A 27,788-nucleotide genomic window follows, 5' to 3' on the forward strand; every position below is an offset into this window, starting at 1 on the left:
GAGAGAGAGGCTGATGTCATCTGGGTGAGGCGGCCAATGAGAGAGCAGTGACGGTAAGGAGGAGAGAAGGTAAGGGGGGGTGGGGGGGTGAGGTGGAGGAAGACGAGCACTCAGACGGGCGTGTTTTATGTGTCGCTGCAGTATCCACGCCTGAAGAAGAAGAAGAAGAGGCAGTGGGGAGACGGAAGGAATAGAGACGGGAAACACCGACAGAGGTGAGGAGGCACATGTGTGTGTGTGTGTGTATGTGCGTGGGTGTGTGTGTGTGTGATGCTCCGATGAGGTTCAGCATGAGGTGTGCACAATGCTTGTCGTCGTGCTACATTTTTTTCTGTATTGTTTAGTTAATAATGTTGCATTAATAATGAATAATAACACTAACGACAGTGATATGATATTCATATGGGTATTAGATTTTGCTGTGCTGTCATATAATGATACACAAGCATCCCGTCACATGCTTGCTCCCTTCCGCTTCAAGAGGCTGCGATTTCCCATCGCTTCCTGCCAAGTGTGCTACAAAATTCTATGCTAGCATGGATGACTCTCACACAGCAAACAGCCCAAGTAAAGGTTGCACTGATAAGAAGACTTGAAATAGATGGCATGAAATAGCAGGGGTTGTAGTCACATGTCGGAACAACTTGAGGACTAGAATGCAGCCCTGTGGGACGCCACTGAACATCCTTAGCTAAAAAAAAAAATGTAGGGTCATTTGTGTCTCCATGGCTGATATTTTTGTTTTGCATTCATAGATGCGTCATCTAATATGGATTTTGGTGGGCATAATTTGGTAAACATGTCACATGTGAGTGTTTCTGCAAAATACTACATTTCAGTAGTAGAAGCTGCTTATTTTGTGTACTGTGTGGCCTACCTCATCTTGGATTAATTATTTTTGCGTTCCACTGAGTGGCCACAATATGATATCACGCTATTTATGCGGATGATCCTATCTAAAGAATTTACACAACCAAACATTACATTGGTAAAAGTATGTGTAAGTACAATAGAGAACACAAATAACAAAAGTGTAAAAAAAAGGGGGATGGAATGTTGATTTGCGGTATGTTAAGTGATTTTTATTGACATGGTTGCCATGGTAGCAGCACATAAAGACAAGCTGCGGTGTCAGGAGGTCACTGGACATTATCTGAGTGGGTTCAGGAAGTGGACGTGTACTCAGCAGGATTCAAACGTGAATCCTCTCTCTCGCTCTCTCCTCCATTTCCCATCACTTTGTCTGTTTGGCCTCCTTTCAATTGTTTCTGTTTGTCTCTTTACTCCTGGATTCCTGCAACCCCTCCTAGCAACTTTCTTTCCCTCACAGTGAGGCCAGAACTGGACAGGGAACTAGACAGGGAACTAGACGCTCTCGTAAAAGGAGCAAAGCTTTAATCCATGATATCAAAAAGAGCCTCAGACGAAGGGTGAGGAGAACATCTGGGAATGGGATCAGAGAGTGCAGTCGCAGGGGGGGAGCTGAGGATCAACTCCCGGGATTATTTATCCTGATTTGTCTTAAAGTAGAAGTGAGTTATGAAGCAGACTGACACCACATGCTCATGTGATGCTGGCAAGACGGTCAGTATTGTTACTGTCATGTTGAAGTCCCGGGCTATGCTATGTCAAAGAACTGCTATACATAACATCAATTAGCTTGAGCTTGACATTATTGCATTTTTACTAACAACATTTATTTTTAAAATTAAATTAATTAAAATTATTTTATAATTCATGATTCAACTAAAATATATTTTTAATGTACCTTTTTGGCCGTTTATCACCAACATGTAAATCATAATGTTTTGATATTAGAATCAACCTGATCATGTGAATAAAGCTCAAACGACTCTTCAGAGAGGAATTCAAAAGAGTCATATACACATAGCCCATAATTAAATAACTAACTTAATTCAGATATAACAGAAAAGCTAAGTATTAAGAATACAAATATCCGCAAATGCACAACAGTCTTCAGGTGCTTCAGCCGTGAGTATTTATGCACTTTAGCCCACGTACCCGGATGGAGCAACCAAACCAAAATTGACGACTCACCTGCAGTATTCGAAGTGCTCCCCAGACAACCGCTTGAGCCACATAGACCAAAGGGACGACGTCCTACTTCCTACCAACGAAACATGGCCACCAAACAATTTCATGAACTCCAATTGAAAAAAATGACGTTTACAACCAAGCTTGCCCGGGCCCAGGTGTAGAGAGTTGACGTAATTATCAACTAGCAACTAACAAACATGACTCTAGTCCTTCTCGGAACGACACTTCCTTATTGTCACGAGCCGACAGCAAGGTGCATTGAGGGACACTCCGAATATCACAAAAACGTTTTATTATTATTATTATTAAATAAACATCAAGACAAATAAAAAAGTAATTAGATATTTTTATTACTGACTAACGTAACTCTTACTGCGGAAGCACAATTTGCTGCATTTAAGTATGAAATCCCACAAAATATGATTTACACTCGAAATGACGTGGTGACGTGACGTAACCCTTTGTCTCATAATAACAACGTTAAAGTGTGCTACCATTAAATAGACTGGTGTTATACATTTCTAGACATGTGTATCTTTAACCTGATTAACATTTTAGTTTCATTTGGAGCTGTTAATACATACAAATACATATAATTGTGTCCTGTCATTGATCTTTCTGTTCATAAATACAGTAAAAAAAAAAAAAAAAAAAAAGCTTCCAGATGCTGTGTCATGGATCAACATGATGTCTGCTAAGAAGTCTCAATAAGGGCGGGAGAGGGAAGAGAGGGAAAAGGAAATTATCTATTATGTATATATTATCTTCATCTTTAGGTTCCATCCATCCATCTTCATTGGTCACATCCCTTTCCTCTGTGAATCATCATCTTCTTTCATTCTTGTTTTCGACATTCTTGCTCCACAGAAAGACATCTTTGTACCCACCAATGTGAGGAATGCTTCCTGCTCTTCTGGGGTCTTTCACCCCGCTTCCGACCTGATCCGTCTGTTAGCCCCATTAGCTGGGATTAGCCACTTTAGGAAGGTTTTAACAAACCCTCAGTGTTTGGCTTTTAATCCCCTCAGATGCAGCTAATACAATGCTTTTAACACACACTCAAGTATAACAAACATAATAGGACTACTTATCTGGCTCGCATGCTTCAGCCATGACAGACGTCCATTCAGAAGGCGACCGCAAACGCATCGGTGAAACGGTTGACTAACAGAAGCGTTTTTATACAACGAATGTCACTCAACACATTGAACTGTACACTTTTGTCTTTGTGAAACATCCTTATAATCGCTCAGTAAGATAAGACCTCAAACGACTAAACTACATTGACATTTAAAATGAAATAAGTTATCAAATTCCTGATTTCTCGTTTTTTGCACCCCAAAATGTTTCAGATCATCAAAAAAATTAAAGATTATTCAATGGCAACACAACTCAACAGAACATGCAGTTTTTAAATTACATTTTTTTATTATTAAGGGAGAAAAAAATCAAAATCTACATGCCCCTGTGTCAAAAAGTGATTGTTCCCGCGTTAAAACATAACAGATTAATTGAGATCTATCAGTTATAAAGCTATTTCTAAAGTTTTGGGACTCCAGCAAACCACAGTGAGAGCTGTTTTTGCCACAAATGGCAAAAACATGGAATAATGATGAACCTTCGCAGGAGCAGCCGGCCAACCAAAATTACCCCAACAGCACAGTGACGACTCATCCAAAAGGTCACAAAAGACCCCACAACAACATCCAAAGAACTGCAGGCTTCACTTGTCAATGTTCAGGGCTCCACCATAAGAAAGACACTGTGCGAAAGAGTTCCAAGACCAAAACCAATGATCAATGATCCAAAAGACCCCAGCAAGTCCACCTATGAATGGCTGCAGAAACCCAAATCAAGTTTTTCGTAGTGGCCTCATCAAAGTCCTGACCTGAATCCAATTGAGATGCTGTGGCATCATGACCTTAGAAAGGAGCTTCATGCTGGAAAAGCCTCCAATGTTGCTGAAGTACAACAATTCCGCAAAGATGAGTGGGCCAAAATTCCTCCACAGGGCTGTAAGAGACTCATTGCAAGTTATCACAAACCCTTGATTGCAGTTGTTACTGTTAAGGTTGGCCCAACCAGTTTTAGGGGACAATCGCTTTTTGAAAACAGGGCTCTAGGTCATTTTTGATTTTTTTCTCCCTTAATTATAAAAAAGCTTCATTAAAAACTGCGATTTGTGTCTAGTTGTGTTGTCTTTGACTAATATTTAAATTAGTTTGATGATCTGAAACATTTAAGTGACAAAAAAAACAGTTTTTCACACCACAGTAAATAGCATAGACTTCCAGTATTTACAGTATGTATTTGTATGTATTTGACGCCCACATTTGCTTTCAGCACAACAGTTGTTGGCAGCATCTGGCCAATCAGAACCAAAGTCGTCCACAAACAAACACACATTTATTTTTGTTGTCAGGCAGGCTTTGGTGGAGAAGATTCCATTCCAGTATTGCTTGTCAAAATATATGAGCAGTATCACCTGCTACAATTACACAAATTAGCTTTAAACAATTCTTACCATGAAAGGAGACTGTGTGTGTGTGTGTGTGTGTGTGTGCGATAGATGCAGGGCGTGGCCGCTGAGAAAGAGTGTGGCGGGACAGAGCGGGGGATGGGAGCAAAGAAGGAGGGGCAATGTGGGGGATGGGCTAGTAAATATTGCTGGTGCTGGTGCTGCTGCTGCTGGAGTCGCTGGTTACCATAGCGATAGAGGAAAGATGTAAATGGATCCAAGCTCCTGGCAGTCTCACTCGCTGACATTTTTTGTGATACGTTTGGACAATCGTTGAATATTCTTTTAACCGCTTACCTCTCTCCATGATGAGGACGAGGGGCTGGGAGATGCTGTGGAGGATGAGGGAGGATGAGGGAGCATGAGGGAGAAATGAGATCTGATGGACATCTGAAGGATGTGATCTGCGGTCAGGGAGGGGCTCCACTTGGAGACACTTTTCGCTGCTCCTCTACTGGAGTCTCCATTCTAGTCCATGATGTCATCAATGACGTCTTTGTCCTCTCGGAACAGATAGGTAGATAAGATGAAGAACATCTCTCCAGGTTCAAAGTTGGTACGTCGTCCTTCTTAAAGAGACAAGCAAATAGGGACCCCGGCTCGCTTACAGGATGTTAAAATCAATAAGAGCATGAGACGTCAGTGGTGTGTTAATGGCGTTGTTTAAGTGCAGCCCCCCCCCCGCCATCATACACGTGAGACATGATCATGACACGTATTGATTAACGCTGATCTGTTACCACAGTGATGGCGAATGATACTGTAACGTTAATATGATGTCACGTATCAAATGAAGGCCGAGACTCCTCGCTGCGTAGCGGCTGTGTGTATACATTGATAGATGTCTGCTATGCACCGCCCATGGCGCTCCATAACGCCGCTTCGCCTGTCCCAGCTGGTGCCACTGGGCTCCCCGGGCCGGACCCCACTGACCCCCCCACCCAGACTGCTATTGTTTATCCAGCCACATAGCGTCACTAATGACTGATTTATGCACTGCGCCGCATTCTCTTTCATTTGTCCTGCTGAGAGAGGACAAGCAAATACAGACACGCCTGCCTCGCTCGCGTCGGATCGGAAGGGGTTAGAGAACACTTTTAGGCTAATTAAAAATGTCACTTTCCTAATGATGTTGCCAAGCTGAACAAGCTGAGCACTGTAAGGCTGTTTGATACATCACAGAATAACATCAGACCAAATACCCCCCAAGTATTACATCATTGGTTTTGTCGTCTGTGATCTCACATCGCCTTGCTTGTTCCTCTTGCAGAAGGAAGTAGAATATATTTCAAATTCCATACTCATACGTGTTTGGACTACACAAAATGAAGTATCCCGAATGAGCCAAAACTGTGTTCATTGTTTAAAGTTTCCGTTTGGGATGTCTCTGAACGCTCCGTTTCAGAGTTTTTTTCTAATATTGGCTCTCTGTGATGTCACAGAGTGCAGGGCTTCCTTATATGGGCGTGTTATGCTCTCTGCCCGGCCCAAAGTGCTGCTTCTCTGTTTACAGTGTTAGCAATGTCTGCCAGGAAGTGTGTCTTTGTGAAAGCTACATTTGTTAACATTCCTAACCAGGCAAACATCAAAAGCGGTTGTCTGTGTAGCATTATATAGTGTGCATACAGGGAGCGGGGTGCAAATTCCAAATTTCCACCACAATCAGTGAGTCTACCCGAGTTTCTTGGTAGTCCTGCAAAAAATGTGTGATGACCATATAACATATTACTGATGTTGGAGAAAACCTAGTGCTAAAATGCTAAAGGTACTACTACTTACGATTGAGAGACGTCTTGATGTAACCTCTTTTCTTGAGAAACTTTGGACTGTCCAGTCTCTACTTCCGGATCGGATTCGGGATCCTGCCGTGGGTGGAATAAATTAAAACAGACTGTTTTCACTGTAAGCACAAAATACTGCTGGGCTAGGTGCAGATTCTGGAAGATCAAGAAAGCTTTCTTTGCGGGTTATTGTGTGAAGCTGCTCTATAGGAGTCCCCAACTCAATACAAAGGTCAAAATAGAAAACTGTCTGTCTGTCTGTCCAGTCATATCTTTTTTTCATGGTATTTTTCTTAAATATAATGTTAAAATCATATTTCCCCCCCATGTCATGACTCCCGAATGCACACGCCTAACTGCCCAATGCCCCAACACCCCAGTGGACTGCCCCCCAGGAAGAAGCCGAATGGTAAAATTACCATTGTAAAGCAAACACACACACACACACACACACACACATAGAGGCCTTCAGATAGACATGTTAATCTCTGAGGTGCTTTATTAAAATAACTCTCCTTCATATTCATCAAGTCTGATGTGGCCAACATCAGTTTGATCTCACACACACACACACAATTTGCAGTGGTCAACATTATCATGAATCCACGTGTGTGTGGTTGGGGGGGGGGGCATTTAATGAATAATAGATGTAGGTGAAAATTAGGGTCAAAAAAAGAAAAAAAATAGAGACGTGTGTGTGTGTTTCTATCATTGAAAGGACACATTGTGCCATCAGAGGTCAATTAGGCTGTGCGTGTGTGTGTGTGTGTGTGTGTGTGTGTGTGTACTGTGGGGTGAGTGGCTCCTCCCCCCTCCTTAATCTTCATCCACACTTCCAGATTCTTCTTGGCAGATCGGAATCTATCAATGAATTCATTTCCCGCTTCGTCAAGCACAATTCGTCCACCTGCGACCCCCCCACCTCCCAACCCCCCAACCACACACACGCACCAACCCAACCACTCCCAAATAGACCATCCCACCTGCACCCACCCTGCCTCATTCCCCTCCGGCTTCCCAATAGACCGCACCCCCAGGTTCTCTGGGACGGCCCAGGGCTCAGGACATTGGGGGTGGGGGGGTGTAGCAGTCACACTATAGTTAATAGGTAATTGAGAGCAGGCTGCTTCAGGGTCTCTCGGTACTCTGAGTGTTTAGTGCTATTAGATAAGTAAAAGGCTCTGCTTTGTCTATCATTGAAAAGAAAGTGTCAAAGTGAGTTTTTCACGTTGTAATAGTAATATGTCTCCATAGAGCCGGTTTATTATGAGCAGCAAAAAGGAGAAAAATCTATAATCTCTCTCTCTCTTGTTTGCTCCATATTTTTAGAGGAGAAAGACGACACCAACCACTTTATTTTCAAAAATAAATCATATCTCCCAATAAATCATGGACATGGAGCTCTTTATCATTTAGTTTTTCATCAGTAAACAGGCTAACCTAGCATGATGTTGCTGTTAAAATATGAGTGTGATGTTAGCACTGTAGCTAACATAGCTATACTCCAATTGTCCAATATATGTGTCCTTGTGTCGTACTCCTAAAAAAAAAAGACACATGTGGGTTTGGGGAAAAGAGTGACAGCTGGCTAATGTGCCCCCCACCACCCCCACGCCCCCTACAGCTATATTGCTCCACTGTCCCATGCATGCTCAATGATCGCTGTGACAATATCAGCAATCTAAGTCAGGCCCATCAGAATCAGGACATAACAAGAACTTTTTCTAAAGGAAAAATGAACCCCACAGGCACAGCTGGACACACACACACACACACCAGGCCAGGTTTATTAACAAAATAAATGACCCACGACAGTAGACCATAAGGTGTGTGTGTGTGTGTGTGTGTGTGTGTGTGCACGCTCATTACCGCTATGAAGAGATGAAATGATGTCTGACTTCCCAGCATGCTTGTCCTCGCCTGTCTTCATTGCTGATCACTGACGGTAAAGTGAAAAAAAAAAAAAAAAGATATTAGCATCAGCTTCCTGTAATTTAAATATTCATAGACCTCCAAAGGCGGCTCCGAGTGAAGAAGACACGGGAAAGAGGGGGTAGGGGGTGTAAATGAATAACGTCTTAAATCAAAGCAGGTCTTCATTGAGGTTGACAGGCTACATTTCTGACGTGTGATGTTGACAGGACACTTGAAGGACATTGAAGGATGTCGTCATGTCTTCGGTGAGACGGCGTTCAGCAGTGAATTAAATCAAGGAGATGTTGAGGCGTTTGATAGGATGACAACCTGGTTTATAGCTGAGGATTTTGTATTTTATTGTGCCCGCGGGCATTACCGAATTCCTTTTTTTAAAAAAACCTTTTCCATGTAAACTTGACACACTTGAGTCACCAAAAGTCAGATGCAAGACATGCCACCGCAAGATATGCTGGGTAGCTTGTGGTACTCTTTCAACATTTTTCCATGTTTGTCGCATTTTTGCTTGACCGCAAAACATGTTGATTAGCAAACGAGGAGTTGACATCCAATGTTCATAGTTCATATTATTGCAGCGAGACTACCCAGCATGACTTGCGGGCATTTTAAAATAACAACTGCAAGTTACGTGTGCCGCTGAAGAAAAGACAGGAAGCAGAACTGGTGTTAGCAGATATGAGGATGCTGAGGTTCTCACTGGGAGTGACCAGGATGGATAGGATCAGGAAGGAGTACATCAGAGGGACATTACATGTTAGAGGCCTTGGAGATAAAGTCAGAGAGGCCAGACTGAGATGGTTGGGATGTCCCGAGGAGAAATAGTGAATATATTGGTAGAAGGATGCTGGAAGACCAAATAGGAGGTTTATGGATGTAGTGAAGGAGGACATGAGGGTGATGACTGGTGTGATTGGCCGACAACCTTTGTTGAGGTATACCCAGTAGGTAAGCCAGCATCGTTGACAGAGAAGATAAAGGTTGCCGACCCCTGCTCTATGGACATATGTTACTGGTAGAACATCATTAAAAGGTCACTTCACAGGCAACAGCCATGGCAGTTCTCTTCCTATTCCGTGTGGAAGTGGTACATTTTTGACTTCTTACTTTGTCCTTCTCCACTGCACTTGAAACCCTTTCATAAGTTTGGAATAAATAAACTGTAGTTTAACAAGCTAGCTTGGTAGCAGCCATCTCGTGACCCTTCAATAATCCTGCAACTTGCGTAATCCTTCTTAACACGATAAAGTGCATTTAATTTTATTTTTTTACTGACATTTTAAAAGAAAACATTCCAGTGTTCAAACGTTGAAAATGTTCAACTTTCTTGCATTTTAATCCATCCATTTATTTTCTAACACAATACGGGCGCCCAGCCGTCCTTCCCATTTTCCTCATATTCCTTCCGAAACTTGATTATCATTGGATAACGCTGCAGCCTACTGGGGTGTTTCCTCCTTTAATCAAATAAAAGTGGGCTCATTCTGCCTAGCAAACCCTTTAAATGAAGATGTGGAGCACCAGAACTCGCATTAATGGAAAGATGTACGTTTTTATTATCAGTATAAAAATATTATTAAAAAGAATAGGTTAAAATAATCCATTTATTAATATTGACTCCTACTTTCCGGAAATTCACTGATCGTGGATGGGTCTGGAACCAATTAACCGTGATAAACGAGGGATGAGTGTATTCCTCAGCATTCCCATTAGCTGACTTCCTCTTGGAACAACAAAGAAAGATCTTACTTCCTTTAAAAGGAGAAGTTTACTCAAAGGATTGCTTGTGTTTTATTTGACTGCCATGAATGGAGCTGCTGCTGCCCCATTTGGAGTGGCACGTGGTTATTTTTAGCTTGACCCCAAGTTGTTATGGACATGCTGAGAGGATTCCGAAAAGGATTTGCTGTAGTGTTTTAGGAGCGGGGTAAGCCCCTCGCTTCAAGTCAAGATGCTGAAAAGACCAAAGTTGGCCGGATGAGAGGAGAAGGGGGGGGGGGGGGGGGGCATTTGGAGGCGAACAAAGAGGAAGGGAACCCTCACCCATCTGGTATCAGCCCCCTCTAACACACACACACACACACACATATATACACTCCTGCTGTGACAGGTCAGTGTTCAGTAAGTAGGCGGGACAAAAGAGGAGATGCCTTTGTGATGTCATTAGAAGGGACGTTCCCTGCTGCTTTCATCTTCCATCACCTTTCCCATCACGTTCACACATGGAAACAAGCGCCCTTGTCCTTTCAAACAAAACAAAATCTTCTGCAGAATCAAATGTATTGCGTCATTTCATCTCCCCGTTAAATAGGTCTAATAATGCCAATGATGAAAAGTAAATATACGTATAGTAACTCCCTCTTTTGTTTCAGCTTGGTCACTGTGAAGGCACCACGCGACATTAAAGCCCGCCGTGACGTCGCCACGAGTGTGTGTCAATGGGACACTGAGAGATGTGTGTGTCGCAGCAATGGTGGACAGGCTCAAGTGGGCCGAGCCCCGTTCTCCCACTGGCCCTCCCCTTCATCCTCCTCCTGTCATCCATCCCTCCACCGGCGCAGGGGGCCCTCATTATCCCGGTGAACTGTGAGTATAATGTCTTATTTTCTGAAAATCGGTGAGCTATAGATAAAGAAACAGAAAAAACATAAAGTATATTTACAGTACTTATAGTTAGTACAAGAACTACAACTACTACAATTTACCGACTACAGTAATTATAGTTAATTATTTCCGTTTATAAAGAAAGAACTTCATTGAAATTCAAGGAGAAAACCCGCGCACACATGGGGAGAACATGCAATCGAACCCGGGTCTCCTAGCTGTGTGGCCTGCGCGCTAACCACTCGAACACCGTGCAGCCTAAATATACACATACATATAAAAATGTCTATTTTTGACAAACAATTCGCTCCTCACATTCAAACACTTCTGCTAGCTTGACTTAGAAATTCTCCTCAGAGTTTGGATCAACATTTGCAATAAAAGCGAACCCTCCCCTTCTCTCTTCAATTGCCATTGTTCATTCACACACAACCCAGGTTTACTTCTTAATGTACAAAATGTCTAGGTAGTCGCCATTGTTGAATGACGCCAGACTGACGTCAGTACAAACCTTTGCTTCTCGCAAAGCACACAACTATGGTGTGTTCAATGACCACATTGCAAAATGCCATTCATTGCTGCCATGCCTAAAGTGTGTGTCCGAACATGCTCAACCTTTCCCTCTGTCCCCTCTTTTCCTTGCTTCCGTGTGGACAAACAGACAAAGTAACAAACAGTAAGTGACTCTGGTTGTTGCCATGGTGATGACATTTGAAAGTAACAACGTGGACTTTTACATTGCTGCTAAATGTGCATTGTGGATCAAATCTGGATTCAACTTCTACATTGGCGTTATGTTTGTGTGTATATCCAGTTTCACAGCCGCCAGTGCTGACAGAGCCTTCAGAGGTGATGACGTCATTCACGGCGTTCTCTCGTGATGACATCTATCTACCGTGCGAGGCCTCCGGTAACCCCGCCCCCACGTATGTCCCTTATTTATTATGGATCGGATTTGAACTGTTAAAGGACAGAACAGAATAAAGGCACTCTGGGAGGGGCTGACCCGCTCCAGTCATGTGACTCAAACAAGATGGATGTCTAATTCAGTTCTTTGCACCTATTCATTCTCTCCCTGCTTTTTCGGTTACTATGGCAACAAATGTTCCCCAAATGATATTACATCACTAATGAGATCATTTTTGTTGTCAGGTTCCTGTGGGTGAAAGATGGCCGGACGTTCGGGTCTGAGAAGACAGGGAGCGGAACACTGGAGGTCAGCGAGGACGATGTGCTCGAGTCCTACCAAGGAACCTACCGCTGTTACGCCTTCAACACTCTGGGGACCGCCATGACACACACCTGGCATGTCACTGTGGAGCGTGAGTCAGTCTCCATCCATCCACCTTTCTATCTATCCGTCCATCTATCTCTCATAACGTAATCATCCTCAATGCAGAGAGACCACATGAACAACCAGAGGCCGGAAGTACATTAAAACACACACACAAGTACGCACACACACACACACACACACACACACACTTGAGTGACTCAGTGAGGTTGACTGAATTTGTTCTGCTCTCTCATCTCTTGTTGCTGCGGTAACCATTGCCAGTTACCAGAACACTGATGACATTGGAACTGGCATAATGGATGCCGAATACCACAGGCAAAAATGTAACATTAAGTAGTGGGACAGGAGGACATGAACACCAGCAACACTAGCAATGTGATAAACGATGCACAAATTTCAACAATCTAGGCTTCATTGTTAATAAATTGAATATTGTCATAGTTAGAGCATTAAAAACCTGTTTATGACTTTCTAAATACAGTTTTTAACATTGTTAGAGCTCTGTAGACATGAAATAACACCCCTATACTCACCTTTACACAACTATTATTCACTGGTGACACTACATTTCGCAATCTCGGCTGCAGGGACTCAAGACAACAGCCAGCTAGCAAGCTACTGAGCTAACACCTCACAAGTTGGCCTCAAATTTATTTCTTCTAAACTCACAAATTTATGACAAGCAAGACTGCTGAATTTAACAAGCCATTTCTGAGAGTATGTTGACTTATGGAGCTAACTTGGGCTGGGTTTGATTGAGATGAGAAAACATATCACAAGTGGAACAGACATTCATCTGACAAATCCTGAGGATGGTGATGTCATAATATGCAAATTAGATGAGTCAATTTACTTCCATCACATACTTGGGTGACATTGATTTTTGTAATTTACAGTATGCCTTCATCTTATATTTATCTAACCATTTTCAGGCTACTACAAATAGTTACAAATAGTAACGGCAAAAAAAAATGTAATAATAAAGGGCCTAAAAACTTACCACTTCCACATGGAGTGGGAGGATAACTTTGTCCGACTCCATCGTGGTTCCCGTCCTGAACCACCCCAAAGGGATTTTTCCCTATCCGGCGGTCGCTAAGGTAATCTAATGTATAAGGTAATGTCTCAATGTTTTGGGTCATTAACGCCACCTAGTGACCAGAATACTACATGAGCTAATACTACATGAACTATACAATACTACATTGTATTTCAATCTATTTTAACAAATAACAGACCCCAGTCTACCATGAAACAGCAATCATTGATGATGGCTCTACACAGTATAGCTAATAGCAACAAAGGAGCTACATTACTTTTACTTCCTGGAGGTGTCCTTTTGTTTACGTTCAGCTCAAGCTTGTTCTATACTTTCTGATCATATTATCTGAAGTCCGCTGACCTAGTTTTTATGTGTCTGATCTCCAGCTCAGCCGGTGCTCCTGAAACAGCAGAAGTTTCGCAGGAGAGCATATGAAGGCGAGAGCATCATCTTGTCCTGCGACCCGCCGCAGAGCTCCACCCCTCCACACATCCACTGGATGGACAAGAGTGAGTTTATGTTCAGCATGTTTATCACATCAAGTATTGATGTTTTCGTATTCGTAAAAGTCATTTTTGGTTTCAGTTTTGGCTTCAGCAACAGTAATGATATTTCACATTCATGTTCAGAAAAACAGTGCCGTGTGAAATGCCGTTGACAAATGAAAATATTTTTCTCTTGCTGGGAATCACCAACTCCAACCACTTTTGCCTGAGCTTGCCTTTCCTGGGATCCATAGCTAAAAACCGAGCAAAACAAAGCTGTGGGGAGTGCAGTCCTAGTGTGTATCTGGCCTACAGCGCATTCCCATATAAAAAAGCCCGGCTCTTTGTGATGTCACAGGGATCCAGTGTTAGAAAAAAGCCACCTCTTCCAGTTCCACTGTACATGGTGATGTATCTTCGATGATGATTACATATTATGGCATGATGGCTTGGTACCGTGATTATGATTTTGATCATTTGCCTGATTCACTCCCCCCGGTTCCGCCCTCTGGCTCACATCCCTGTGCTGCATTGCAGGACTTGTCCACTCCTGGTAATGAATGCAGCACTCATTCATTAAGTGATGAAAGTGGAGGACCAGCAGTATCACGTCGACGCTGCTGCTTTTAAACATAACGCACCGTACAATAACGTGACACAAAGTAGTCACGTATAGTAGCCTTATAGTATAATTAATGACAACTTGAATGAAGTTGGACAAACATGACAAAGATGGTGAAGAGAATGGCCGAATATATACAAGATCCATAAGGTACGCATGTGTCAAGTCCAACGAAGGCTAGTGATGACAAAATTTTGGATGCCACTGACGTCAACGCAGCCCTGACCTCCTTATATGGGCATGCCCAATTGAGCAATCGCTCCCAGGAAATGTTTTCAGCAGGTTTCAGGCAAAACAAATTTTCTTTAGCTCAGGCAAGCATCAGGCAGAAGTGGTTGGAGTTTCTGGTTCCCAGCCAGCAACAGAAAAAAAATATGTGTACTTCACACGGGACTGATTTGTGAACAATATGAAGCTGGACTAGCCACCAAACTCTGCCTTTCCAAGATTACTTGGTCGTGCTGAAGAGCAATTATTTGGAGCTCAATTATCATACACACTGAGCTTGCCTGTGAGACAAGGGTGAGGGCCATCCGAACCCAAAATGGCCGCAACACGGCACTAATTGTCGCCTGGTCGAAGACTACCAGTAATCTTACAAAGTTTCCAAAGCATTTTCCACCCTTTTCGTCAAGCTTCTGAACGAAATCTATTCAGTACGTGAGAACACATATGTGAGAGTAACATTCAGTGTCGTCTGTCAACACCCCGCAGAGATGGTCCACATCAGGCAAAGCGACAGAGTGATGGTCGGCCTCAACGGCAATTTGTACTTTGCTAATCTCCTCAAGAGTGACAGCCGAGAGGATTACATCTGCAACGCTCAGTACTCTGCAGCCAGAACCATCCTACCCGACACCGCCATCGCCCTCAACGTGCTGCCCAGTGAGTACACACGCACGTTTTATTTCATGAAGGTGTAACGAGGATGTAGCTTTAATTGGAAGCAGGAGATACATGGAGAGAGGCTGCTTTTTATAGCAAGTTCAAATAATGATTTGGAGCGCATGAAAAAGTGGACCTCTTTTTGGTCATTTATGAAATAGTATTTTGCACAACACAGAAGCAACAGACAACAAACACACATGAGCTTCACACCAACTTTGACATCTTTGACGACAGCAGAGAAGCAAGATTTTAAAGCGCATGCAGAGCTAGAACGCAACTACCGCCATCTTGTGGAGTTTGCAGTTCATTGAGTAACTACGATGTGATACCACCTAGTAAGGAAGTGTTATTTATCAATACACTGGATGTTTCTGATTCTCCATCTAGGTAACGATGTAGCTAACGGCAAGCCGCCTCAGCTCTTTCACCCGAGCAGCACCCACTCGTCCGTGCTAGCGCTCCGCGGACAAAGTCTCACCTTGGAATGCATCCCCAAAGGCCTGTAAGTATGTTTTGTTTTTGAAACCCCTGTAAGAAGTCCAGCAGTCAACCCATAAGTATCTCTTCTTCTTTCAGCCCGACTCCAAAGGTGGAGTGGAAGAAGAAGGACGGCAATCTGGATGAGACTGGTGGCCATCGGGAACACCACAACCGCTGGCTCACTTTTGACAGCATCAGCCAGAGTGACGACGGCGAGTACGAGTGCCAAGCGTTCAATGTGCACGGCTCCACCCAGCACTCCTTCACTGTCACGGTGGAAGGTCAGCGTGGCTGCCTTATTGTGTGTGTCTCCTGATGTTCGATGCTAAAGTTGTGGCCTGTTTCATGTGTGAAGCTGTTCCTTATTGGGTGAAGAAGCCTCAGAACCTGCGCTACTCCCCCGGAGAAACTGTGAGACTGGACTGTCTGGCTGAAGGCATCCCAACCCCTAACATCACTTGGAGAATCAACGGCCAACTGCTGTCAGGTAAAGACCGGTCAACAGTCCAGGAGTGAAAGCTCATTGATTGCCCATAAGTTCTAATGTGTCCGTCTGTCCCATAGAAGTGGATGGCGACGACCGACGCAGTGTCTCGGGTGGTGTGTTGAAACTGACCGACGTAGAGCTAAGCGACACGGCGGTGTATCAGTGTGAGGCCGCCAACAAACATGGCTCCATCATCCACAATGCCTACCTCCATGTTGTTGGTACGTACACATTTAGAATAAAAACCAACATATGATGTTTACTAATCACCATGGTGGAAATATTATAAGAATAATATGTGTCACACACCCTCCTAAGGGTTTTATAGCACATATTTAATAGATGACCTTTAGCAGTCTTCTTCAATGGCTGACCTTTAGTGGTGTGTGTGTCCTTCAGAGCTCCCCCCTCAGATCCTGTCCTCAGACGGAGTCGTGTACAAAGTGACCGAGGGCGGGACCATCAAGATGTTCTGTGAAACCTTCGGCTCTCCACTGCCTCACGTCGAATGGTGAGTGTGACCGCTAAAATGACACACACACGCAACAGCGCCCTCAGGTGGCTGCTTGACTCTAAGCAGTTTAGCAATGGTGGCCACACCCTAAAGTACGTCCTGTTAGATGTTGTATCTGCGCAAAAATCTAATTAATTTCACCAGCGCCTGCAAAATTTGTCACTTATAAAGTACGTTAAAGCTTTTGAAAAGGCAATTTGGTGAATTAATCATAAAAAAGTGAAGTTAAAGTGCTTATATTGCTGTATTTGTCATTGTCCCGCCTCCCTCTTGTGACAGCCTATCAGCTCTCTACCTGACCTTGTATCCCACTAGTCTCATCTTGTTTCCTTCTTTAGTTCCATATTTTTTTGTGTCTCGTGCAGGGTGGGCGAGGACCCGGGCCCCCTGCTGTCAGACCCTCGTGTCTCCCTGCTGACTGACGGAACAATCGAAGTATCGGACGTCAGTTACAGCGACAGTGGAACGTACATCTGCTTTATTAAAAACACCAACATCTCCATCACCGCTCACCTGGAAGTCTTCAGTGAGTGTCACACATACGATAACAACACAGAGAAGGGCTTTCTTACCTGCAGAACTACTTACCTTTCTTCTCGCCTTTTAGATGGGACGGTGATTTTGACAGGCCCTCAGGACGTGCGAGCACTCCGAGGCGGAAGTGTCCTTCTGGACTGTCACTTTTTTAAGGACCCCAGACTGCTCCGGTACCAGATTGTCTGGAGGAAAGACGGACAAAAACTGCAGGAGTCGTCGCCAGATGACAAGTAACATAACATACTATTTATGTAATGTCTTAATGTAGTGTTACAACTCTGAAAATGGGGAAAGATATTGGCAGTCTCATCCAGAACGTTTTAATTATTTCACACAAAAAACATGTGTATGTCAAGCACACAGTAACCATTTTGTTTCCCACCAGTAGACTTGCACAGCAAATTAATTAACAAAAAACAGTGTCCCTTGTTACATGTTATTTTAAACATTTACTTAAAGAACATATACTGTACATGTCTACATAAAAAAATACATACATCAAACATAAACAGTGCCATTACCCCTCTAACAAACGTCGGTTAGCTAGCTTAGCTAGCAGTGCCATGTAGCATCTAAAACGTGGCACTAAACTCTACTTTAAAAAGTTCTTAAAACGTACCAAATGTGCTCAAAATGCTCACGTTACAGTACAGTAACAAATACATATAACTGCCCGTGACATACCTGAAAAGGTGGAACGATATGAATAAAGATAGCCGGGCACAATGACTCCCTCCGGTAGCCTCATCCTGAATGGAGGGCTGCGGCCAAGAGCTCGGCCTTTGCAGACGTAGATAATCGATCCCGGATTAACTGATTCCAAGTGCATTTTTAACCACATTTTAAATAAATGTAACTTTTTTTACAAATGTTTAATTAGCGTTCACACATCTAATACCAGCTGTAGCAAGGCTGATGTATGAATTATTTCATTAATTGTTCATCTTTTAAGTATATCTATAATATATGACAGTAGCTTGTAATAAGCTACTGATACTATTGTTATTCTTCAAAGCTGAAACAATCACTGTGTGTTTATTTCAAGACATGATTTTATAACACAAATGTTATAAGCAAATTGGAATAAGTCAGTTATAAGCGGTTGTGTTTCTGTGTGTGTGTGTATAGGTACACTATATTTGCCAACGGTACACTCAAAGTGACTGACATCCAATCAAAAGACAACGCAGAGTATTCCTGTGAGGTCATCACCGAGCTTGACCAGGCGACCAGCAGCGGCTCCATCACAGTCGTAGGTGAGTTTTATCATTATCTTGGGAGGGGGGGGGGGGGGGGGCACTGGAGCCTATCCCAGCTGTCTTCAGGCGAGAGGCGGGGCACACTCTGGACTGGTGGCCAGCCAATCACAGGGCACATATAGACAAACAACCATTCACACTCACATTCATACCTATGGACAATTTGGAGTCGACAATTAACCTAGCATGTTTTTGGAATGTGGGAGGAAATCGGAGAACTTAAAACACATGCACACTCCACACAGGGTGGAATTGAAGCTGGGTCTCCTAGTTGGGAGGCCTGCATGCTAACCACTCGTCCACCATGCAGCCATATACTAAACTTATTAAATGTAAATAAGCCACTTAAGGGGCTGCATGGTGGTCGAGTGGTTAGCGCGCAGACCTCACAGCTAGGAGACCAGGGTTCAATCCCACCCTTGGCCATCTCTGTGTGGAGTTTGCATGTTTTCCCCGTGCATGCGTGGGTTTTCTCCGGGTACTCCGGTTTCCTCCCACATTCCAAAAACATGCTAGGTTAATTGGCGACTCCAAATTGTCCATAGGTATGAATGTGAGTGTGAATGGTTGTTTGTCTATATGTGCCCTGTGATTGGCTGGCCACCAGTCCGGGGTGTACCCCGCCTCTCGCCCATAGACAGCTGGGATAGGCTCCAGCACCCCCAGCAGCCCTTGTGAGGACAAGCGGTAGAAAATGAATGAATGAATGAAGCCATAAAGACCTACATAAGACGTGTTTGTGTGTCGCTATAAATGTGTTCCCTATAGAAACAGGAATACATGCATTAGTTGGAACATTTAATATGAAAGTATATCGCCTTAAGTTTGTTTGTATGATCAAAAAAACAAATATAAAGTTCTGTGTGGGACTCTCAGCCCGTCCGGACCCCCCTGAGGATGTGACTCTATCTGACGTGAAGGATTACAGTTTGACTCTGAGCTGGATCCCCGGTCGCTCACACAACAGCCCCATCACAGGTAGCACACTTTGACCCCATGATCACATGGTGCATGATGTGACCCCCCAATGGCGCCCTATACTGTACCTACAGAGTTCATTGTGGAGGCAAAAGAGGAGCAGCAGTCCCACAGGCAGGATGACAACGTCTGGAAATGGGAGGTGATGAAGCGGGTGCCCGGTGACTTTAACCACATGCAGCTCTCACTCCACCCTTTCTGCAAGTATGTCTTTCGAGTCATCGCAGTCAACGAGATCGGCCTAAGCGAACCTAGCAAGACCACGCTTTCCTACAGCACGCCCCCTGCTGGTAGGAACCACCAGTATTGTGCATTTAGCACTGAGAGCTTTGTTGTTTTCTTGTGTTTCTGACTATGAATGAGTAAAAGTTAAAAATGGGCACGTTATTTTTGAAGTAGTTACAAAGTGAAATTGTGTAATTTTTTCCTAGTACCACACAATAACCCTGGCGGTGTGCGCAGTGAGTCCTCCGATGCGGGAAATTTGGCTATTATGTGGGACGTAAGTACTTCAATGTGTGATTAAATGCCCCTAAATCATTGCTAACAGTACCATAGACTTAAATATTGTTAAAAAAAAACACAATAAACCTCTAAAATTCACATTTACTGATTGGATGAACGTCTAGAACAGAGTTTTTAACATACTTGTGTGGCGTTGCAGGAGATGCCCAAGCGATCCCACAACGGCAAGGACTTCCAGTACAAGGTGCTGTGGAGGAAGGCGGGTGGAAAGAGTGTTCACTGGAACCACGGCTACGCCAAGTCTCCACCCTTCTTGGTGAACAACACAGGAACATATGTACCGTTTGAGATCAAAGTCCAAGCCGTCAACTCATTGGGTGAAGGACCTGCTCCGGAGGCGGAGATCGGACATTCTGGAGAGGACGGTACTGAGAAGCATAAGAATTCATGTCATTTTGGATTCAAATCATGATGGATTTCTTATTTTAGTTCCAGAGGAAGCTCCCAGTGGAGTCACGGTCCGGGTGATGAACAGGACCGTTGCTGTGAAGTGGAATGAAGCCCAGAACGTCAGAGGTCTTCTTCTGGGATACAGGGTACCAGAGATGTTCTCCTGTTTTCAATTAAATTCAAAAGAAATATACGATCTTACTTCAGTGTTCTTCCGGTTCCTGCCCCAGATCTACATCAAGAGGCTGGGTCCGGAGGGCCCTCGCAGCTTGCGGTCCCCAGAGGAAAGGCAACACCTCCAAGAGGGAAGGGAGCGACAGAGAAGACTGGCGCAAACCAAAGAGGATAACATGATGGTGGAGGTCCAAGGCATGAAGACCTCAAGGGAAGTGACAGGGTTGCAGCTCTACTCCCGCTACACGGTTTCCGTCACAGCCTTTAACAGCAAAGGAGAGAGCCCCCCTTCCACAGCGGTCCACGTCAGCACCCCAGAAGGAGGTGAGCCTCGAGGAGGGGTCTGGTTTTTATTTTGATTTTTTTTTTACGGTCGTTATTTCATCATCTTGTTGTGGTGCAGCTCCTGGACCTCCAGCGTCGCTGAGCTTTGAAAGCCCATCAGAGAACTCTCTGATTCTCTACTGGACCCCCCCTGAGGAAACCAACGGACTTCTGTTGGGGTACATGGTGCAGTACCAACAAGGTAAACTGGATTTGTTGTCATGTACTGATACTTTGTCACTGGCTGACTGGGCTGTGTTTCATGTGTGTAGAGGTGAAGAACCAAGACGGTCTGGTTCGGATGGAGATCATTGGGGATCCCAGTGTAACCCACCTTGTGTTGGACGCTCTGGACCCTCAGAGCTATTACATCTTCAAGGTGATCGCACGTACTGCCGCAGGGGACGGACCGCCCATAACAAGGAGGAACGCTACTCTCTTTGATGGAGGTAAAACTAAACTAGTGGTGTGTCGGTCATGAACGAACGGGTCAAAAGAACTAGTTCTTTTTTTGTGAACGAAATGAACGAGTTGCAAATGTTTTTTTTTTGATTGGTTCCTTTTGTCTTATCCTATCGTTGCGCCTCGCTCTGTAGGTGGGTGGGGTTAGCTGACTGAGAGACCGAGACCGAAAGATTGACAGACACTGGTCGGCCGTTCGTTCATCAGACAGTTGAGGCGGAACAAACATGAACACAAGTGAACAAACTGACCGGGTTCATGCGCAGTATCACAAGCTAACCACCCACTGAACGAAATGAACGGATCATTTTACTGAATGAACCGGAATGATCCGATTCACTGAAATGAACGGTTTTGTCCACCACTAAAAACAACCTTGATTCTAACACTTTGCAAATTTCTTGGAGAGATGACAAGCACTTCTACCAGCATGAACGAGGTTCTCTTTGTTCTCCCCATCTATGCAGTTCCTCCATCAAACATCTCCGTCACGGCCAGTAACACTGTGCTCAATCTGAGCTGGGTGCCTGGAGAACGAGAAAGGAACCACGGCTTCCACATCAGCTTCCTCAGGAAGAGTGGTATGTGAAATATAGCCTATGGACAACAAGAGGCATATCGGAAAAGATATCGTGAAGATATGATCTCGATGTTTTTCAGCTGGGAGTCAGTGGGAGAAATCGGAAATGGTGAATTCCAGCCAAGGTTTCTATTCATTGACGGGCCTTCAGCCAGGAACTGAGTACCATCTTGTCGTCATGCATGGGAACTATACTCAGTGGCAGTCAGCAAAAACAACCTTGGGACCAGGTACTCAATGAAGAGACACACTTTAAAGTACGATACAGGGGTGTAATGGTACACTAGAATCCTGGTTTTGGTACTCACCTCAGTTTTAAAAGGGACCTGTTATGCTTTTTCCACTTTTATGACCTACAAATGTAGTTAGAATGTAGTATTCTCGTGTTGGCTAAGATTGGTATTGCTCTGAATACTCGGTTATATCGATGTAAGTCTACATCAAAATACCGATTGTTTGAGTTTGGCGACCTGTCATTGGTGGGGTTAAGCTTGGTTTGATAAACAACTTCTTTGTTGTCGTCCTTGTGCGGCTTTAACAGTTAACGTTAACATGTAGCTATTTTTTAATCTTTTGTTTTTCGTTGTTAATAATCATTAACAAAATTATATGGTTATGAACGCACATGTTGTAATTTAACGGGTGCCCCTAGTGGTTGTAAGTATACGCAGTGATATGTAAACAACAACAATATGCTTTAAAATGAATGTTTTCTGAAGTAAACAGTCAACTTTTTAATGTGATATCCACATCAGTTTTTTTCTAACACTGGCTCTCTGTGACATCACAGGGACTTCCTGATCTAGGGTACGCCTGCCCTCGTCTTGTGGAAGATTTCACCGTGTTAGCGCGTTGGTTTCGGCAGTAGTCTGGAAGTAGTCCGGAGCGATTGAAAATGTTATTAATCACAGCAAAGTGGAATTAATTAAAACAGGAAATACAGCTGGAATAGGTGCAGATTCTGGAAGATCTGTGTGAGTTATCATATGTAGATGCTCTATAGGAGTCTACAACTCATGACAAAGGGCCCAAACATGAGCATAATAGTTCCCCTTTAAGGCCATGGTTAATTATCGGTATAGTAATTGAACAAAATGTAGAAAATTTCCCATTGAAAACCAAATTATAAAAAATATATTTATTTTTAAAAAATATATATTTAAAAAATATTTAAAATATCTAAAAATAATAAAAATTATACAATTTTTTTTTTTGTTTTTTTTCCCAACAATTTTTCAACAAAATGAGATGTGTTGTTGCAGGGCCGTCTGAGGTGAGCGGAGGCTTCGCCACTCAAGGCTGGCTGATCGGACTCATCAGCGCCATCGTGCTGCTCATACTAATACTGCTCATCCTCTGCCTCGTCAAACGCAGAAAAGGCGGCAAATATGCAGGTAAGCTCATCTAAAAAGGACATTATTCTCGTTTTTGTTTGACGTCAAAAGTTTTGTCTCGTCTGCAGTGAAGGACAAAGAAGAAAAGGAGGTGGACTCGGAAGCTCGGCCCATGAAGGATGAGACCTTTGGGGAATACAGGTGGGTCGTCACGACTACCGTGTTTCTTAGCTTGGAGGAAAAAGGTGTGACGAAGTGTGTTTGAACTTTTTGTTTTCCCCCTGAACGCTTCGGTTGCAGATCATTGGAGAGGTGAGGAACTTGAATGCCTCATTAACCGCATGTTAGTTAATGTGATGCTGTGTTCAACCACTCATTGGTTCAAGGATAAAGGTTTTTTCCTTCATAACGTTACCGTAACCTGATAGCTGTCCGTCAACATCTCACAGCGACACGGACGAGAAGCGTTCCGACAGCCAGCCGTCCTTGTGCGGGGACAGCAAATTGGGCAGCGACGATTCGTTGGCAGAGTACGGCGACAGCGTGGACATCCAGTTTAACGAGGACGGCTCCTTCATCGGCCAGTACAGCGGACGCGGCCCCGTTCCCCACGGCAACGAGAGCTCTGGCCCCACCTCCCCTGTGAATGCGGCCCCGCCTCCCCCCATCGCTCCATCCATGTCGACCATCCTCAACCGACCCAGCTAAACACACACATACACACACACACACACACATTGCATAAAGGGATAGACCACTTGTGAGTCATACACACAGTCTAAATACATTCCATGTTTATGCAGAGAAGTTGTTTACACGATGTTTCGCCTTTTCTACGCCAGGTTTACACACACATATCTGATGGAACACACCTCAGCTTGCGAAGGTTGGAAACTTCTGGAAATGTAGTTGGGGGGAATTTGGGAAATGATCGAAGAATGACACTTTCATTTTTACGTTTATGTTCTTCAATCAAGTTTTCATTGACTGGTTTATGCTTCTCCCCCAAAATGGTAGGGGCAGTGAGTCCGCAACCATGACACTCATCCACTAATGGATTGGATTTCGCTAGTGCCTTCTCAACCCCATTCCTGATTAACTCCGCAGTCACAAACTGGTTGGTGGTGGTAATCTACATTTTTAGTCAAGAAACATCACACAGTAGCCTCAACCAGTAGCTCTACTGTCAGTGATCGTGACGGGGGAGAAGCTCCGCAGTGCGGAGTGACGGACGAGAGTCGCCAAACACAACGCTAGTCGTTTTTAACAAAGACAAAGTCGCTGGAGATCAGTAGTCAGAACAACGGAATGAAAAATAATACTTTAAAAATCGCAGATTCACTCATTTCACTGTCAATCAAAAAGGCGTTCCAATTATCATTGAGTGGTTAGCATGTTTGCCTCACAGCTAGGAGACTTGAGTTCAATTCCACCGTGTGTGGAGTTTGCATGTTCTGTTCCAAAAACATGCTAGGTTAATTGGCCACTCCAAATTGTCCGTAGGTATGAATGTGAGTGTGAATGGTTGTTTGTCTATATGTGCCCTGTGATTGGCTGGCCACCAGTCCAGGGTGTACCCCGCCTCGAAGACAGCTGGGATAGGCTCCAGCACCCCCCGCGACCCTCGTGAGGATAAGCGGTAGAAAATGAATGAATGAATGAATGAAAGCCGATTGCTCCATAGACCCCCAGCAAAACTGAGCGTCCAATGGTTGGGAACAAAGCCTAGCATTTATCCAATGACTGTCCAGTTTCGCACAGTGGAACAACCAACTCTACGCTTCCCCATCGAAGTCAGTAGACCCTTAGCGTCCGACTGTGTTAAATTTCCGTGGTGAACGAGAAGGAAGTCGTGTCAGTTACCTGTGATAAGAAGCTATTCTTGCCCATATTTAGTCAATGAAAAATACACACAGCAGTACATAGTCACCACTTTTTTGGGGGTGGGGGGTATTTTAGGGGAAACTGAACTTCCCTTGCAGTTTTACAGCAATTGCCACCCAACTGTGGAGTTCACTGAAATTCCACTAAGTAGGAGGGCTTGAAGGAGCAAAACCGGAAGCATAAACCAGTCTGCTTTAACTTCTGTTAAATTACATTACATCCTTGAAGTATGTCATTGGGTTTGTGTTATAATATTCAACTACTTGTTACACCAGTTCATGTTAAATTGAAAATGTCAATTTCATTGTTTGAAAAGAATTGCGAATAGATGGTGTTAGACTTCAAAGCTTCCACTGCGTTCCCAATGATTATGCATGCTAGGATGCTTGGCCTTCTTCCATTCATTTCCACAAAAGTCAGTTTATTTTGGCAAAAATCAGAGAGGGACAAAGATGATGTCGGGACCACAAAACATCACACTGTCTTTCATGAACGTACATCATTGTTGCATCTTATGTGTGTCAATCAGCTTTTTTTCTCGTCGAGATTTTGGTTGTTTTTAGGGGAGACTGTTGCCTTAAGAAAGTCCAATTGAGCTTCCTCTCCTCCGTCTCTGCTCATCATCCTCACGCGCACACACACACACACACACCAGGAGACATCACGGAGGGAAGGATGAGGTCCTGTGTAGCAAACAAAAGCGTTACGGACTCTGTCCTCTGAATGTAAATAGAAGCGTTTTGATTGTGAGATTGTTTTTTGTTGTTTTGAATAATTGTCATTGCATCTTTTATCGGAACTTTTGCCCTGTTTGATTTTTGCACTGCTGCTGATTGTTGTGTCATACATACAATGTTCACGCTTGTGTCGCTTTCAGACTCAATGCCTGATTTACCTTCCACCAATTATTTGTTTTGTTTTTTTGAAGTTTGACGCAGCATGTTGAAAACGTCGCATGTTGCCGCCGTTTTGTTAGCTTTGGTTGTGACGACGACGACGATTTCCTCTTGTGTCATTTTTTTGTATATGTAAGACATTTAGCGACTAGACAGATAGCACTTCTTTTACACATTTTTTGGGGGTGTTTTTAGCCACGCAGCCGGCCACAATATGTTAACATTTACACTGAGTGAAGTGATGCTTTTTTTAAAAAACTTTATGGCCTTGAGTGGACACAATCACAAAGGCCATTGTCTGTTTTATACGAGCCGCGTGATGGCATGTCAAACTTGACAACTGAAACCAAACATCATGAAGTCTCATTGAGTTGACAATAGTTCTTGAAGCATGTTCGTCCTGGTACACGCAAAACAATCTGCCAAAGTAGGTTATTTTAGTATTTCTATGACATCATTCTTGTGTGTTTGTTTTGGTTGTTCACTTACATGACGCCAGCCTTTCAAAACCCTGGAAACGGGTTCCCAAACTGGACGTTTCTGCAAAGAAAACAAAGGTATATCACCACCTACTGGCCTGCATGCACATTACACACAATTCCTTCGTTATCTGGAAGTGAAACCTTTCACAAAAACAAAAACAAAGTGTTCCGGTTTTGATACTACTTGCAAAGCGGGATATGTTATTCCTACAGAACAGCACCGTGGAAGAAAAGCCATCTTTTACACGGCTCATGACTGAAAAGACATAATTTGCTTGTGGATGAAAGTTCAAAATGCATAATGTGGCATCAATCCAAAGTCAACATGGCCGCCGCTGTTAGCTACTTAGCTACTGGTGCAAATATTCCTTTGTTATTCATTCATAATTCATCATTCAGGCCTCCTCTGTTACTCTGCTGCCTTCTTTTTTTTATAAATATATGAAAAACATTTTTTTTATGTATGAAAAAGGTTTTAAAAAAATGGAGGTAAAACAACAAAACAGAAAATACTACTCATAGCGCAAATAACAAAAGCAGCTGTGCGTGCGGATGCGGGAAGGGGCGTCACGTCACCCTCGATGCTTGATGATGATGATGATATTGATGATGATGATGTTGGGGGAGCCTGTATTGCAATACCGAAGTGTGCTAATGTTGTAGCTGCTTGTTGCTCAAACTAGCTAACTAACCCCAGACTGTCAACTAATAAACATCTACTAGCAAAACTGCTGACTCATCGTCTCCGTTGATATGTTTGGTTTTATTCCTTGAAAGCAAAGATTGTTAAATATCATGGTTTAGGGGAAGGATAGAAAAAGAACATAATAGAACCGCCTACACAGTTGTAGTGAAGGCTAACTCTATGCATTAGCCAGGACGAAATGTAAAATGAAGCACTTTAAAGTGCTATTGACCGTCACACCACTAGCTATAAAGGTAGCTTTTAGTACCTTAAGCACGCTTGTATGGAGGATGAACCATTCAGGCGCTAATAAGCAAGACAAGGGGGGGTCGAACCGGAGGTCGACTCCTATTTCAGCGTCCTCACATAGCTTGGTTGCGTAATAAAAACACGTGGCCGCGCGCCAGAATGCATTTCCTCTTTCAGGGCGGCGGGCGCGTGCGCAGATCCAGTGACGTCACTCGTTGACGATCACCCGGATTGATCCGAGCGCGTGCACAGCTGCCACTGACTCACACGTCAAGGGGAATGCATGAAGTGTCCAGCGCGTGCACGGAACCACCACGGAGA

General features: G+C 43.7%; 1 protein-coding gene and 1 long non-coding RNA gene across 6 annotated transcripts; one reads left to right on the top strand and one right to left on the bottom strand.

Annotated features, from left to right (window-relative positions):
• On the top strand, positions 1-27,261 carry LOC131136888 (neural cell adhesion molecule L1.1-like). 4 transcript variants are annotated; one of them, XM_058084216.1, is made up of 30 exons: positions 1-69; positions 142-215; positions 10,662-10,875; positions 11,555-11,569; positions 11,708-11,819; positions 12,046-12,215; positions 13,619-13,741; positions 15,054-15,224; positions 15,615-15,729; positions 15,804-15,988; positions 16,063-16,194; positions 16,272-16,415; positions 16,594-16,705; positions 17,074-17,234; positions 17,316-17,475; positions 18,374-18,501; positions 19,381-19,482; positions 19,557-19,772; positions 19,914-19,984; positions 20,147-20,372; positions 20,437-20,543; positions 20,628-20,895; positions 20,975-21,097; positions 21,168-21,344; positions 21,825-21,938; positions 22,018-22,167; positions 23,200-23,331; positions 23,400-23,472; positions 23,572-23,583; positions 23,721-27,261. In XM_058084216.1, exons 3-30 carry the CDS (start codon positions 10,743-10,745, stop codon positions 23,977-23,979), a joined length of 3,891 nt encoding a protein of 1,296 aa, XP_057940199.1. In that variant the 5' UTR covers positions 1-69; positions 142-215; positions 10,662-10,742; the 3' UTR covers positions 23,980-27,261. The 4 variants fall into 4 exon arrangements, with proteins under 4 accessions (XP_057940199.1, XP_057940198.1, XP_057940200.1 ...); XM_058084215.1 differs by lacking the exon at positions 1-69 and having other exon boundaries at positions 85-215; XM_058084217.1 differs by lacking the exons at positions 1-69; positions 23,572-23,583 and having other exon boundaries at positions 85-215.
• On the bottom strand, positions 4,249-18,511 carry LOC131136898 (uncharacterized). Of its 2 annotated transcripts, XR_009131828.1 has the most exons (6): positions 17,930-18,511; positions 16,569-17,427; positions 8,227-8,296; positions 6,356-6,438; positions 6,252-6,269; positions 4,249-5,145 (listed from the first exon to the last, which is right to left on the bottom strand). It is a non-coding gene; the product is annotated as an uncharacterized LOC131136898 (long non-coding RNA). The 2 variants fall into 2 exon arrangements; XR_009131827.1 differs by lacking the exon at positions 6,252-6,269.
• Positions 27,262-27,788: the final 527 nt, after the last annotated feature.

Source organism: Doryrhamphus excisus, chromosome 10 (genome assembly GCF_030265055.1).
Source record: "Doryrhamphus excisus isolate RoL2022-K1 chromosome 10, RoL_Dexc_1.0, whole genome shotgun sequence".
NCBI lineage: Eukaryota > Metazoa > Chordata > Actinopteri > Syngnathiformes > Syngnathidae > Doryrhamphus > Doryrhamphus excisus.

Bases quoted from the DNA above. Each gene is read 5' to 3' on its own strand.
- LOC131136888 (XM_058084216.1), top strand. From the start codon at position 10,743: ATGTGTGTGTCGCAGCAATGGTGGACAGGCTCAAGTGGGCCGAGCCCC. The intron at 15,225-15,614 runs GTGAGTACACAC...TTCTCCATCTAG, and splicing joins CGCCCTCAACGTGCTGCCCA to GTAACGATGTAGCTAACGGC. The intron at 19,985-20,146 runs GTAAGTACTTCA...GTGGCGTTGCAG, and splicing joins ATTTGGCTATTATGTGGGAC to GAGATGCCCAAGCGATCCCA.